This window comes from Perissodus microlepis, chromosome 17, assembly GCF_051167445.1.
Source record: "Perissodus microlepis isolate ML-2025 ecotype Zambia chromosome 17, ASM5116744v1, whole genome shotgun sequence".
NCBI classification, from domain to species: Eukaryota; Metazoa; Chordata; class Actinopteri; order Cichliformes; family Cichlidae; genus Perissodus; species Perissodus microlepis.
Window position 1 is genome coordinate 37,948,664 of NC_140477.1, and position 15,016 is coordinate 37,963,679.

Here is a 15,016-nt window from a genome sequence, read left to right on the forward strand (position 1 = left end):
AAATGGTGAAATGAAAAGCCGAACAACAACAATGCTGTTTCTTTAGAGAGTCTTAGCTTACATGTGTGTTTATTTCATATTTTCAGTTGTTTCCCTCCACGGCTAAATAAATCGGTTTCAGTAATGCACTGATATACAAGAATGGACATAAGGGGCTTCTTTCAAAGAAAAAACTCTGGTAGATGTTATTTTATATATTATGCTTTGTATGTTGTTCAGTATATTTCTATGCAAAACAAGAGGAACTTCAATACACAGCAGTATATTCACAGTTTAAACCAGATATTTACACTTTATGGAAAACACAAGAACATTTTCTTTTACTGTACAACATCAATTTAGAGTAAACTTGTTTTGTTTTGGATAAATAAATATTGAAATATCTTTTGAATTAGTTAAATGTCAGAATAAAGAGAGACAGAGCTTCTATTTTTATCACTTTCATCAAATGTAGGAGCACATGTACACTAAGTTTATTGTTAATTAATAAGAAATAAGAAACTCCAGACGTGTCATGATCCTGGGCCATATTGGCCCAGCATTCTTAGTTTTCTTGTATTTTTGTATTTTGCTCCTTATTTATGCCGTGGTTCCTAGGTTCTGTTAAGATGTTCCTTATTTGGTTACCTCTTGTGTGCTCCTGTGTATCTGTGAGCCCTCGTCTCTCCTTGTGTTTTATTCCATGTTTTCCCCAGCCCGTTATGTCTGTGTTCTCCCCGTGCTCTCTCTCCTCCTGTCTGAACCTCTGTGTACTTCCTGTTTTACTTTGACAGTCTCTCGTCAGTATGTGTCATGTTGTGTTCACTCCTGCCCTGTCTCGTTATGATTATCTGTGTCAGCTGTGTTCCCCGTGTGCTCCCACTTCCCTCGTTAACCCTCTGTGTATTTATGTGCATGTCTCCCTCAGTTCAGTGTCGCGTCGTCAATGTCTCCTCCCCGAACCTGCGTGTCTTTCTGTGTTCCCTCGGTCTTCTGTTAGTATTCCCAGTTTAGTTCTGTTTCGTTTTAAAGGCCTGCAATAAAGCAGTGATTTTGAGTTCAGTTCCTGTCTCCGTGAGTTTTGCGTTTGGGTCCTCATCTGCCTCCACACAGCCAGTTCATGACAAGACGATTCCATTCTGAGCTGAAGAAGCTTCTGATAGGTTAGTAGAGTCCATGTGAGTAAATTGGTGGCACACCTGTGGATGCATATAAGGTAAAACACAGAGCCTGTTTCTTTGAAATGGGAAAATCAAGAGATGTCAACCAAAACACCAGAAAAAGAATTGTGGAGCTCCATAAGTGTGGCTCAATTTTGAATACAATTTGGTGCCATTTACAATTAAGAAATACAGACAATTTCTCTCTTTACTCTTAAAGTTAACAAATGTGTTTTTTATATTTATCAATCTAAAAAAAATAAACATTTAGTCTGATTTGATGTTACAATTAAAAAAGTGTTTTATCTGAAGAGTTTGTAAATATCTGGTTTCAACTGTATATTTGATGATTGTCAGCACAAAGAGGGAGAGAGAGGAACAGAGAGAGAGGGAGAATGAGGACAGAACAGAGATGAACAAGAGCAGGTGAGACACATGTTAGTCAAATGGTTGTTTACCAAAAGTATCACCGTATCACAGGTCCTCATGTATCTGTACCTAGTGTTTCTTTTAAGGTTTGTTATTTTTCAAATTCTACATTTATTAAGTTTTGCAGCTTGTTTGCACAACAAGGATAAATAATAGTGTGTGTGTGTGTGTGTGTGTGCGTCTGTCAGTGTGTGTGTGTGTGTGTGTGTGTGTGTGTGTGCGTGTGGCAGCTCCAATTATAGAGCCAGCATTCCTCACTAGTTTGTCTCCTCTCCTTGCATCCTTGTTCCTGATGATGCCCCCCAACAGACTGCAGCAGCACGCTTGCCGCAGCAGACTGAGTGCTGCAGATGTCAAGTGACATTTCTTAAAGAGAGGCTCTGGCCCTTTTGAATTCTACTCTCTACCTGACAGTCCTGAATGTCTGACCATCAGTTTGTGCCCTGAAGTTCAAAAGCACTCCAGTTATACAGCAGCACCATGATCAGCAGCAAGTCGACTTCTCAATGAGTCCAAAAACAGATGAAGTGTTTGGAGTGGCCGAGTCAAAGTCTGGACTGAAATCAGACTGAGGTGCGTCAGCGTGACCTTAAAAATGTGTCTGAATTCCAACAATCTTCCAAATAAGAGTGGACCAAGATTCCTCCACAGTGATGTGAAAGACTCACTGAAGGACCACAAACACGTGACTGCAGTTCCTGCTGCAGAGGGTGGCATAACCAGTGATTAGGTTTAGGGGGCAGTTACTTTTGCACACAGGGCAGGTTTGGAGAGTGTTTTTCCCTTTATAAATGAAACCATCATTTCAACAATACTTTTTGTATTATCTTTATTATCTTTGTCTAGAATGGAAACAAGTTTTATCATGTAAAACATGTATCAAACAGACCTTCTTCTCAGCACTACACACCCACTCTCCTGTTGGCATATGTCTGCTGTTTCCTCTTCACCAGTGGATCAATGGATTCATGTAAATGTTGAAATGTGAATGACGGCCATGAGAATAATCTAAATGTACATCCACCACATGGTCAAATATTACTGAACTGGTGGTCCAAACCTCCACAGGATGCCTTTAAGCAGTCGGGATCTGTCTGTGGAACAGTTTCAAGGTTCATTTGTTTGGATCACCTGGAGAGTTTCCCTCCTGCAGGGTTTTCCTCTCTATCAGCAGTGCTTCCATCTGTGCAGCCCGTCCAGTTTTCCCACCAGAGGAGGCGACATTTCAGGGGTGGTTAATCATTTTTGATCTATTCGCACTGCAGCACAGACTCTACTCTCACCTTTCCATGTTTTAGACATGCTGTGCTGGATTCCCTGCTTCTTTCTGGGCTTTTTATTTTGGGGCTCAGCTCATGGGGTTCCCCAGACAAACGCCCGCCCCGACGTCACAGACCAGGAGCTGTTCTGGGGTTCTGACCAGTACGACTTTGCTATAGTGCTTCCTGCTGCTGGGTTGGAGTGTTTCTGGCACTTTGCTCACCGTGGAGAGAGATTTTACTTGAACTTCATGGTAAGAAGAAAACACTGTGTCAAGCTAAGTGAAGCCACCTGACATGTAGTCTGTTTTCCCACAAATCTGCAATGCACACTCACTCACCTGGAAAAAAGAAATATGTATGCAAAAATGCTCTTCATCGGTTACAGCTCAGCATTTAACAGCATCATCCCCTCAAAACTTGCCTGGGAGCTTGTTGACCTTGGGCTGGGAACATGTATCTGCAGATGGATTCTCTGCTTCCTCACAAACAGGCCCCAGGTGGTGAGAGTTGATAAGCAAACTTCCTCATCACTCATTTGAAACACAGGAACGCCACAGGGATGTGTGCTTAGCCCCCTCCTATGTTCCCTGTTCACACACCCCACACTTCACAGGATGCACACAGAAGCTGTCCTACAGTTTCTCAAGTAATCTCTGCACTGTGCATTTCATTTTTAGTATTATAAAAATGAAAATAAAAACTCTACTGTACTAACTGCCACCTTACTTCCTCTGTTTCATTAGTTAGATTTGTTCCAGCCGTGTTTCCACCTGTTTCTCATCCTCTCATTATCCTGTCTATTTAAGCCCTCAGTTTGTCTCTGCTCATGCTCACGTCATCGTCAATGCCTCGTGCGTGCGCCCTGTAGATGTTATTAGTCTCATCATTGAGACTCAACTCTTCAGTCGGTTTCAGCACCGTTCTCTGAAGGTCCCACCACAGCTTCTCAGTCAGGCTGAGGTCTGGACTGACTGGAGCATTGCACCACATTTCTTTTTCAGCCTTTCTTTTGGAGATTTGGCACTCTTCTTGGTATCATTGTCCTGTGGCTGATGGCCTCACATCTGACTCTAGAATACATTTGTATACAGAGGAGTTCATGCTTTACTGAGTCACTGCACGGAGCCCAGATCATCATCCGTCCACCACGGTGCTGACAGCTGGTCTGACGTGTTTCGTTTCGTCCAAACGTGCTGTGGTGCTTTATGGACAAACATTCAATTCAATTCAAAAGTTATTTTCCATAGCACATTTAAAAACAACAGATGACATGAACGCGACGCCCGTCACGCTCGTGTCCGCTCTGCTCCTCTCGTGAAGAGAAAAGCAGAACTAATATTATTGTGAAACGAGGCCGATTCTACCTGGGGCACAACACGCTGTCAGAGGACGCCCATCGCCATCACAGTCAAGGTAGGGATGATTTCTTATTGATTTATTTTTAATGTGTCTGCTCCAATAAGTCCAGTAGGTGGAGCTATAGCACAGGTGAATGGTTGTAGGTGAAGCTGTTGTGACGTTATTGCCTTGAAGACTGAAGCAAAGATCTGTTTCCAAAGTCTGTGTTTTTGCTACAGCTCCAAATGTTTCAAAGCTTAAGTTACATATATAGGGAAGTGTTTTTATACAAGATGGTGAATAGTTTTACATTTGTACTTTCAATAGTTTCTTGCATCACCTCTGAATGAAAATGTCAGCTGACAGCTGGTATCATGACCTTCTTTGCCCTCTGAGGAGAGACCTCTTCAAACATGTTACCGTCTGAGTGTGTCACCGCAGCCCCACAGAGCCTGCATGCTGCAACATGCAAACCTATTTCAGGGTTTTCAGTTTTATTCCTGCAGCACTTTATAGAAGCACATTTATAGCCTACTCTCAGAAAAATTATGGTTCTTAAATGGTTCTTCAGATGTCTTCGTGGTTCTTTAAAGAACCATCATACGTCAAAGAACCTTTTTATTTTGTAGATGGTTCTTTAGGTATTACAAATGGTTCTTTAAAGAACAAAAGGTTCTTCATCCTTAGCTAAGTTTGATGGTGTAAAATGGCATAAATATTTATTCACTATAATGAGGCTGTGAATTATACTGTGTGTTTTGTTTGTGTGCATGTGTGTGCGAAGGGGGAGGGCGGGTTACCCTTTAAGAGCAGATGATAGGAAACTGAATATTCAAATAAAAGTTAGAAATACTTGCTTAAAAATATACTGGTGGCAGGGGTGGGGGCCAAAGCCTAAAGACCCTACCCCCAACACCCCTAACCCCGCAAACCCATTGATCACAAATAATGTGGTAAATAATATGGAATTTATATGGACTATGGAGTTTATCATTAAGAAGTTTATGAATGTGATGAGTTAACAAACAGTAGACACAATGCACACATTCAAATACTCTACTTTAGTTTTAAATTTTAATAAAGTATTACTATTTTCTGCTTCAAGGCATTACTTTTGAGGTTATTGTATATATTAGAAAATATAGCATAATGATAATACTAGTTATTGTAAACTTTACAAACCACCCAGCAGTATGTAAAGTCAAATTATAAAATACAAGTAAATAACAATTGCACAACAGAATGTCAGTGTAATGAACACACACTTCGTTTTGACAAAGCACACTGCTTAGGTAAATGATCTGAGTACTTGTTCATCACTGAGCAATTTGTTAATGTGTTTCGAGCCAAATAAATGACAGGGGGAGAGAGAGAGAGAGAGTGACGTTAGAACACGTCAAACTATGGCAACCTCCCGAAACAGAGGGGAGGGGGGGTCAATCGTTGGGATGCGCATGCGCAGACAGATTGCGCGAGCTGCGGGCCTTGACCTTTCTAAGGGGGGAAAAAACTCTTTCTCACGGACGGTGACAGTGAAGCGGATAAAGTCTTCAGTACCTGCTGGTCTTTGAAGCTCTGGATTCTGGGACTGTTGGAAAAGGTAAAACATTTTCATTAAAACCTTTTTACTCTTTTGTTTTTGTTACTCGTCATTGCAGCTTGCTATTAATGTTGTGCTAACAATAACGGTTAGCTATGTTAGATACGTTAGCCGTAACGCAATTTAGTATCCGGTATACAGAACTGTTTTCCTAACAAAACCACTGTTATAATTAAGTGAAGGTGCTCCCAACTAATTTGAACCTTTGGCTTCTAAAATATGTGGATCTATTGCGTGCTGCGTACATAACGTAATGTCACTAGACCGATATTAAAATTGATAATATTGTTAAAGTCACTTAGGCTACGTTCACACTGCAGGCGAAAGCGCATCAAATCCGACTTTTTTGACCCTATGCGACCCATATCCGATCATGGTGTGACAGTGTGAACGGCACAAATCCGATATTTTCAAATCCGATCTGGGTCACTTTCGTATGTGGTCCTGAATCCGACACATATCCGATGTTTTAGAAAGCGACTGCTGTTTGATGGTCATGTCGCATTAAATCCGTCTTTTACGTCACTGACACAAGACAGACGCCAATTATCAGCGCCCGAGAAGACATCGCGAACGCTTCCTGGCCATCCAGTGTAGATGTCAGTGAAACTGCTGGGAAGACAACGTTGGAGAAACGTGAACATTTTATTTGTTCTGTATAATCTGCGGATTCTGACAGAAATCTGCAGCTATCCTTTGAAGCACCGCTCCTTTAAAACAGCAATAAGGATAATTATTAGGTTATCTACATTATTATGTAAATAACAAAATAACTTCAAGCAAAAATTGGGAAACGTAAAGTCCGAAGTCTTTATATTAAGGGCTATCAGTCAAACAATATTGTTTGGTCTGGGCCTAAACAGAGCGTTCACACTAGAGCGCGTGTGCTGTCGCATTTTATTTGTAGTGTGAACAAGCAGACAAAAAAATCGGATTTGATCAAAAAATCGGAATTGAGCATTAAGACCTGCAGTGTGAACGTAGCCTAATATCGCGCCTGAAGCCTGTTTTGACATGAGCTCTGTGTCTGCTCTAGAAACTCAGAAATTCAGTAGAGCTGAGCCGTACAGTAAATACTCACATGAGCCTGTACTGAATTCTGTAAGAGCTGTATAAAACACAGCTATGCATAAGTGTTTTGAATGAATAGAAATGTGACACATGAGAAGGTGTCTTTGACTGCTACTGTATAACTTATTTTCGGACTAGTTGACAAGTTATGCTCCGGTCATTGATGTTACCAAGATGGATGTCCTTTTGTAATATAGTCAAATTTTCCTTGTACGTTTCATTTATCCACCATCATACATTAAGCCAAGAGAGGTCATTATAGGGCTTTGGAGCGTGATGTCACGGGAGGGGGTACTGTGTTGTCGGTTGCAACGTTAGATCACACGATAGGGAAGGCAAGAAGCTGGAAAATGGGCTCTCTTTTCATCGTTTCCCCTCCTGGAGGCAACGGGAGGGATCTCCTGTATCCGATATTACTAAACGAAGACGTCAGGCTTGGACTGCAGAGGTCAGACTCGGACCAGCACGCAAGGCGAGTGCAACAAAAGCGAAAAAGAGCACCCATCGGAGGTAACCCCCGCCCCAAAAACATACAAACTGAGCTACCCACAGAGACCAGAGCTGTAAAGTCTCGACCAGGGGACTGGCTCGCTGCTGGAGCCCCTAGTGGACATGAGTGGAACTGCAGTTTCTAGCACTTTAGCATTGGCTTCATTTTTCAGTTCTGGAAACTGAGTGAATAACTTCAAAAAGGAGACATGCATTACATCTCACAGTTCCCACTGCATACCATGTCTCTGTAGAGGAATAGAAAATAGAGGTGGTGCACAGGTGAGGCCAGGTGGAGTAAGGCTCAGAGTCACAGGGATGTTAAATAAGTGTGACATGAAAAAAGTCTGGAACCCAGCTGACTCCACGGGAGTAAAACAGCCTGAAATTTCAGGATGTTTTTGCCTGCAGCTCCTCGCAAACGGTCATGAGAGGCAGTTCTCTCTTCCTCCACTAGGTGGCAGTCCAGGCCTGTGTAATGATCACCTTTGAATGTGTTACAGCAGGGGTGCTCAATACGTCGATCGCGATCGACCAGTCGATCGCAAAGGTAGTATTGGTAGATCGCATGGCATTAAAAAAATAGATGCCAGCCTATCATCCATCCCGTCACTTGATTGATACAGGGAAGCCAGTCAGATGACATCAGATTTTTTCTGACGCTTAGGTCGCTGCGCATGCGCAAACAGCGGCGCGAAGTGTAGTAACTCGCTGACTAGCTTGTCAGTTTTAACTCCAATTTTTAGCTCTCGGTTTTTTCTCTTAAACCTAAGAAAGGGTTAAAAATGAGTGAGGGAGCTGGACCAAGTAAGAAGACAAAAACGTATCACTTTCATACGGAATGGGAGGAGGACTTTTTTTTCACGATGTCATTTTCGAAGTGCGTTTGCCTCATCTGCCAGGCTACCATCGCAATGCCAAAGAAGGGAAATGTGGAGCGGCATTTTCGAACTGTTCACGGAAAATACGACACTACATTCCCGCCGAAAAGCGAGCTAAGAAAGAAAAAGGTGAATAAACTAAAATCCCAGTTGTCCGGACAGCAGTCATTTTTCACACAACAAACTTCAAAAGCGAAAGCCGCCACCGAAGCATCGTTCCGGGTGAGTCACATCATCGTTAAAAACAAGAAGTCTTTTCAAGATGGAGAGATGGTAAAAGCTGCTTCAACGAATGCCTCTGACTCATTGTTCCGAGACTTTAAAAATAAGGCAGAAATAACATCTTCGATCAAAGCTCTCCAGCTGTCAAGAAGTACAGTTACACGGCGCTGTGAAGCCATGGCGGAGGATTTAACCCAGCAACTTTGGAAGGACATCGGAGATTGCCAGTGTTTCTCACTGCAGTTGGACGAATCTACGGACGTGAGTGACACAGCCCAGGTGTGCATTTTCATTCGTATGGTGTTTACTGATATCACTGCAAAAGAAGAGCTGTTAACAGTCCTGCCCATGAAAGAACAGACGCGAGGAGAGGACATATTTCAGTCGTTCAAAAACTTTATCGAGAAAACCCAGCTCCCAGTGTACAAATTGGTGTCTATTACCACAGATGGAGCACCCGCAATGGTTGGCCGCTTGAATGGATTTATTGCCAAGTGCAGGCAGGACGATGCTTTCCCGGACTTCCTAAATTACCATTGCATAATCCACCAACAAGCGTTATGCGCTAAAATGCTCAACATGAAGGAGATCATGAATGTTGCAACGAAGATCGCCTGTTCTATTCGCGCCAGATCTCTTCAAAGACGGTTATTTCGTGCACATCTGGAGAAGGCTGACTGCGACCACTCTGAGTTGTTGCTACACACTGACGTGAGGTGGCTTAGTCGAGGGAAATTCCTGCAAAGATTTCGAGAGCTCTGTCCGGAGATTAAGGAGTTTTTCCGTGTAGCTGGACAAGCAGAATACATGCAACTTAATGACGGTCAGTGGCTGTTAGACTTGGCATTTTTAACCGATCTGACAAACATGTTGAATGACCTTAATCTACAGCTGCAAGGAAAAGACAAAACAGTGATCAACATGATCAGCTCAGTTAATGCTTTCAAACGAAAGATGCAACATCTCTCTTTAAAGCTGCAGCGCCATGATTTGATAAACTTTCAAAACCTGGCGTCAGAGCTGGAGATGCAAGGGATGGCCTGTTTGCAACTTGACAGTGCACGCTACACAGAGCAGATTGACAATTGTCTGTCAGAGTTTGACAAACGCTTTCAAGACTTTTCTTTGCTCGAGCCAGTCGCTACCTTCATGTGCTATCCTTTTCGGGAAGATGCTGAGGTCGATTCACTCGCATCAAAAATTGCAAAACTATTTCACCTGAACTCTTCTGGAGTGGAAGATGAGATTTTGACACTACAAGCCGACATTGAGCTGAAGTCCAGAGATCATGGACAGTTCTGGAACTTACTCACAGAAGTAAAGTACCCCAACATGAGGAAATGTGCTGCCTCTTTGACTGCATTATTCGGCTCCACTTATTTATGTGAGTCATCATTTTCCCACATGAAGATCATTAAGTCCAAGTACCGTTCCACCATGACTGATGAACATTTGGAAGTGTGTTTGAGGCTGGCCGTCAGCAGCTACTGTCCGGACTATGCATCCCTGGCTGATTCAATTCAGTGCAAGTCATCAGAGTAAACTCAGGTAATGACAAAAAATTTACATTGTTAATTGTGTTGTGAAATATTGGATATTGCGGTTATGCATGTATATACATTGTAGATATAAAGAATCCTCAATATATTTATAAATAAGTATATGTTTTGGATTTTTGTAGTGGGTAGATCATTTTGACTTGGTCATTTTATAAGTAGCTCACATGCGGAAAAAGTGTGAGCACCCCTGTGTTACAGCATTTGTGCTCATCTCTGCTGTAGGCAGAGCTGGTAATAAGTGCACCGAGCCTGCTGAGCTGAGGATGCTGGGATTAAAAACATCTGCGCAAAACTCAAATATTACCAGAAATATTACCAATAATCAGTGTTTCAGTGTCTTACTGTTAACTGGCTGCATACAGCTTATAAGGCTGGTACCTGGTCCAGGGGATTTACCTAGACCAATGATAAACTTTCATATCTTCACAGTCTGTGCCCAGCTGGGTGACTATTTAAAGAGGAATGGGTTTCTTTTATTTAAAGTTCAGAAACAGCAGCAGAGAAGTTCATTACTGACAGGAGAGTCACCTCTGCACCGAGTGAAGCATCCGACACGGGGATCAAAACAAAGATTACAACACGAAGCTGGTGTTAAAGGGAACGAAAACTGAAGGCTCTGCCTCCCATTCTACTTTTAAATACTCTAGGAACAACAAGTAAGCCTGCAGTGTGAGAGCAAAGTGCTCTAATAGGGTGATATGGTGCTACAAGGTCATTAAGATAAGATGGGGCCTGATTATTTAAGACCTTGTATGTGAGGGGCAGGATTTTGAATTCTGGATTTAACAGGGATCCAATGAATGACATCCTGATAATAATGAATTATAGTATTGGGGGGGCAAACATGTATAATAAAAAGTATCAGTCCCATCACAGAGCCCTGAGGAACTCCATGACTAAGTCTTTGTCTCCATGTGTAAAGCTCCTCGTTGTTGTGTGACAGCAGCGATGGATCTGTCAGGGCAACACCCTCGGCTGAAGCTGCAGTGACTAAACTCTCAAACAGACTCAGGATAATCATCCTGGCCACAGTTTGGCTTTACTTTGGCAGACGTCGCTCTTCTCTCTGTGCCAGCCGCTGTCTTTAATGGAGAGAGTCATTAAGAAAGCGAGCTAATTATTCAGCCCTCATTAGGAAATTAATCAGGAGTTTGTATCACGCTCAGCTGAGCGGAGAAACGCCTTCACGCTGGGGACTCGACTCTTTATTCAGAGTTTCCATGACAGTAAATAAAATGTTGACATGCTGAAATTTAAAATGAGTTTTAATAAAAGGCAAAAGTATGAAACTGAACATCAGAGCTCGTTTTCAATGCTGCCATCAGTACATGTCACACAATCACACACAGAGTATTTCTGTTGTCCGCAGTCACAGCCTTCATGTCAGAGCTGCAGTCTGAGTTTGTCGCTCATCAGACGCACCAGGAAAAACATCTGGACACGATGTCATCACAGGAAATGACTCGTAGGCATGTAGACGGAGAAGGAAACAAACACGAAACGGTGACGAGGCTTTGGCCTCCGTCATGTGTCCGAGGACGACGTCTCTCAGTGCAGTACCGCTAACAGCCACTAGATGCTGGCTGTAAAACTCAGGGTTTAAATATGTTTGAGCACGATGAGGTCCTTCACACGTGTCCATGTGTGATGAGTGTAATCTTTAATGCCATGCAGTGCAGACAAAGGACACCTTGTGCTTACATGTGAGAAGCTGGCAGGATGTAGTTGATGCTCCCGCACCACCGTCAGTCCTCATGGAAGATCTTAACATCCTCCCACTGTCAAAGGTTACAGTTCAGTTAGACTAGATGAGAAGTAAAAATCATTGCATTGAATTTATTTTACTGGCGGAGACGGTTGTTCAGAAGTTCAGCATGCAGCACCCCCAACCTGTGGATGTCACCTTTGTGGGAGTCAGTCTGCACAGATGTGTGCAGAACCTGTCTTTGCAACAGAGGCTGAACTGGTTGGCAGCTGGTTTCTAGTGATTTTCCTATTTAAAAGCAGATTTCTAATCTAGGTCTGAGCAGTTAATGTGAATTTCCGTATATAAGGACAACAACAGATTTGAGATTGTTTGCTTATTTATCACAGATAATTACTGTATTATCACAAACAGATTTCATATAAAGCTGAAAGCAGACGGGTGTGTTGTTGCCAAAGCTGCAGCTGACTGTGAGTGGTTGCAGACGAGTCTTTGAGGGAACCATTTCCAAGGCAACGAGATCCCAAGTTCCCTGCACACAGCCGCAATAATAATCTTTATTTACAGCACGGTCGTCAGCCACCGCGGGCTGTTTGAATCACATCCATAATTTTAGCTCCTCCCCTTTTAGGTCAAGATTTGAACACCAGTACCTGAAAGGACCAGGCTCTTTATGACATCATACAGATCCAAAAGAGAAAAACTGTGAGAAAGTGAGGGTCTGCAGCTTTGGTTCTGACTTTGAGTACTTGTACGTACCCTGATGCACTTATTTTAAACTTTCACGATATTTAAGCTGAACATCGTCCACAGGAACAGGAGATCTATGACAGGAAATAAAGGAAAGCGTGTTCTTTTCTGCAACATATTTGAACTTGGCTGTGACTTTGTTCCTCCAGGCGTCGCTTTAAGCACGTCTCTCAGTTTTCGTGTCTGTGATGGCGCTGCAGTCAGAAGTGTGAATGGACTCTGCAGGTGACCTCAGGCTGTCAGTCCCTGAGACTTGGTTTCAGTGAGGTGTGAAAGCTGAGCGATGAAGAGTCCAGATCACGGCTGGGAGGTGTTGCTGCACTGTTCAGCCACAACACTGAATGTTATTTATTATGTGCTGATTTGAGGAGAACGACTCGGAGGTAGCCATCGTCCCTCATTGTTCCATCACTGAGTGGAATGTCCACTCCCTGACAGCAAACGGAGCATGACAGTTGGTGTTTTTAGGTTTGAAAGCTTCACCTTTACTCCTCCAAACATGCATCTTGTCTCTGGTGTTCCTGCAGTTTCCTGTTCATGGCGAGCTTGATCCTGGTTGGTTCCTGAACATCATAACTACTTTCCTCTCATTTCACAGTGACAGGGCTGGACTTCTTCCAGACCTCGGCAAAGGGACGTGACATCAGAATAACCTGTAGTTGTGTAAATCTGCACTTCTCCTTCACTGAGTTGGTTGGACTTTGTTCGGAGTCAATCCAACGAGTGCTGTCACACAAATTAATCGTTATTAAAAGATTTGAGTGAGTGTAGATGAAGCCGTGTGATGCTTTTGTGTGGATTAGCAAAAGTCCAAACACACATCAGAACTGATTTTGGTGTGGACGACGCAGCTTCAGAATGTCTTTGAATGTGGTCCATCCCAGGAAACCAAGCAATTTAAATGAAGTCCACCAGTTTTGCCAAGAGGAGCAGTCAGATATCAGCCTGAGTTCATGTTCATAGCTGCCAACAACACTGTGCTCGAGGTGCAGCCTGCTCAGAGACATTTCTACAAATATGAACGATATATCTGAGCCTGCATCCACCCTGGGAAAACAACAGTGCAAAGACATGATTAAAAGCCCAACATTACCAGCATGCATGCCTGAGATGAGGGGAAGGAAACCTCTGGCCACAACTGTATCTCCAATCGATGACATCATACAGATCCCAGATAACAAAAAGAAAAAACAAACAAACTACAAACTCTTAAACATCCAGCAGTGGATGAAGGTGTGTTGTTCTGTAAAGCTCAGTTTTATGATTGTTCCTACGTTTCTGTCCTCACATGTGCGCACACACACACTCACAGACCTCTCTCTCTCTCCTCGGTGTCTCCGGCTGCTGAATCTACTCCTTTGGATGCTTTTTGGGAGGAGGAGCAACCCCGTCTCCTCTCAGAGCGAACCCTCTGTTGATTCTCGTTCTCTCCGTGTTTGCCGTCGGTTCAGGAGGAACTCCGCTCAGCTTCTCTGAGACTCGCTGCTGATGATGGACGCTCGCGTCTTCACCCCGCTCATCCTGACGCTGTGCAGCTTCATCCACGGTAGGCGCGCGCACACACACACGCACACACACAGGTTGTCTATGGCTGTGAGGACACTTACCTGGATAAAGAATTGTAACCTGTGGACTAAAACCAGCTCTCCAGCTTTAAACTGCATCTTGATGCACATGCAGACATTTCAAAGATACGTTTTTCAAACAGAACGTGAGATTTTTCTTTGACAGCCGCAGGTTAAAACTGATAAAAGTCTGACTGTGAATAAGAAGTTGATTTGATTAGAATAAATGTTTAACAACAAATGCTGTGATCAGATTTTGCTTCTGTCACATTTTATCTCTTTGGAGTGAATCAAAAACAGAACTTTAATCTGCAGATTAAATAAGAAGTTTGATTCTGTGCGTGCGGCGTCCTGCTGTTTGCTGAGGGAGAATCAGTGTGAGGTGATCCTCGTGCAGTCCAGGTGTAAGGGAGGAAAAAGGAAGAAGAAGAATTTTGCACCTGTGCATTAACATTTCCACGGGTGGGTGTGTCAAACATGCAACCCGCGGGCCAGAACCAGGCCGTCAAAGGGTCCAGTCTGGGCCACCGCGAGTCTTTGGGAACATTTCAAAGGAGAAGGGCGCAAAGCTGGACCTCTCACTGTATCTTCATCAGATTTATGTTCCTCTTACTGACACCATCCACGCTCAGCCACGTGTCACAGTACAGTGCAGCAGAGTTTTCCTGGGTTTGTTCACACAATAAGAAACAGTAGATTTTCTGCGATGCTTGTGGGTTGTGTTTAGTCACATTCATTTGAGTCAGCTGTGTTTCCGCTCCCCTCGTCTCCTCTCTGTGGATTTAGTGTGGGAGTTTTCTGTCAGTCGTTGTCGGGTCTTCTGTTGTGTTTGTTTCCCAGCGTACGTGTTTCCTGGTTTCCTGTGTTCAGGTCTTTTTCATGTTCTTTGTCCCGTGAGTTTAGTATCTATTTTCTCCCAGTTTCGTTCTAGTTCAGTTTAGCTTTAGTACCTGTCTTTGTTTGTACCTTCCCCCAGCCTAATAAACGGCTCGGCTGTTGTTAAACC

The 15,016-nt window shown here is 43.2% G+C and overlaps 1 protein-coding gene and 1 long non-coding RNA gene across 8 annotated transcripts in view; both read left to right on the top strand.

The window, feature by feature from the left end:
* The first annotated feature begins 479 nt into the window (after positions 1 to 479).
* On the top strand, positions 480 to 3,884 carry LOC146370075 (uncharacterized). Its single transcript, XR_014797396.1, has 3 exons — positions 480 to 1,142; positions 1,497 to 1,565; positions 1,878 to 3,884. It is a non-coding gene; the product is annotated as an uncharacterized LOC146370075 (long non-coding RNA).
* Positions 3,885 to 6,657: 2,773 nt separating this feature from the next.
* LOC146370076 (general transcription factor II-I repeat domain-containing protein 2-like) overlaps positions 6,658 to 15,016 on the top strand; it is a 38,568-nt gene continuing 30,209 nt past the window's right edge. For 6 of the 7 annotated variants that reach the window (XM_084910934.1, XM_084910932.1, XM_084910933.1 and 3 more), the window contains exon 1: positions 6,658 to 13,991. In XM_084910934.1, coding sequence (XP_084767060.1) covers positions 8,114 to 9,973 — 1,860 coding nt within the window. In that variant the 5' untranslated portion in view covers positions 6,658 to 8,113 and the 3' untranslated portion in view covers positions 9,974 to 13,991. The remainder of the gene's footprint in view (positions 13,992 to 15,016) is intronic. The other variant, XM_084910939.1, reaches the window with a different exon arrangement.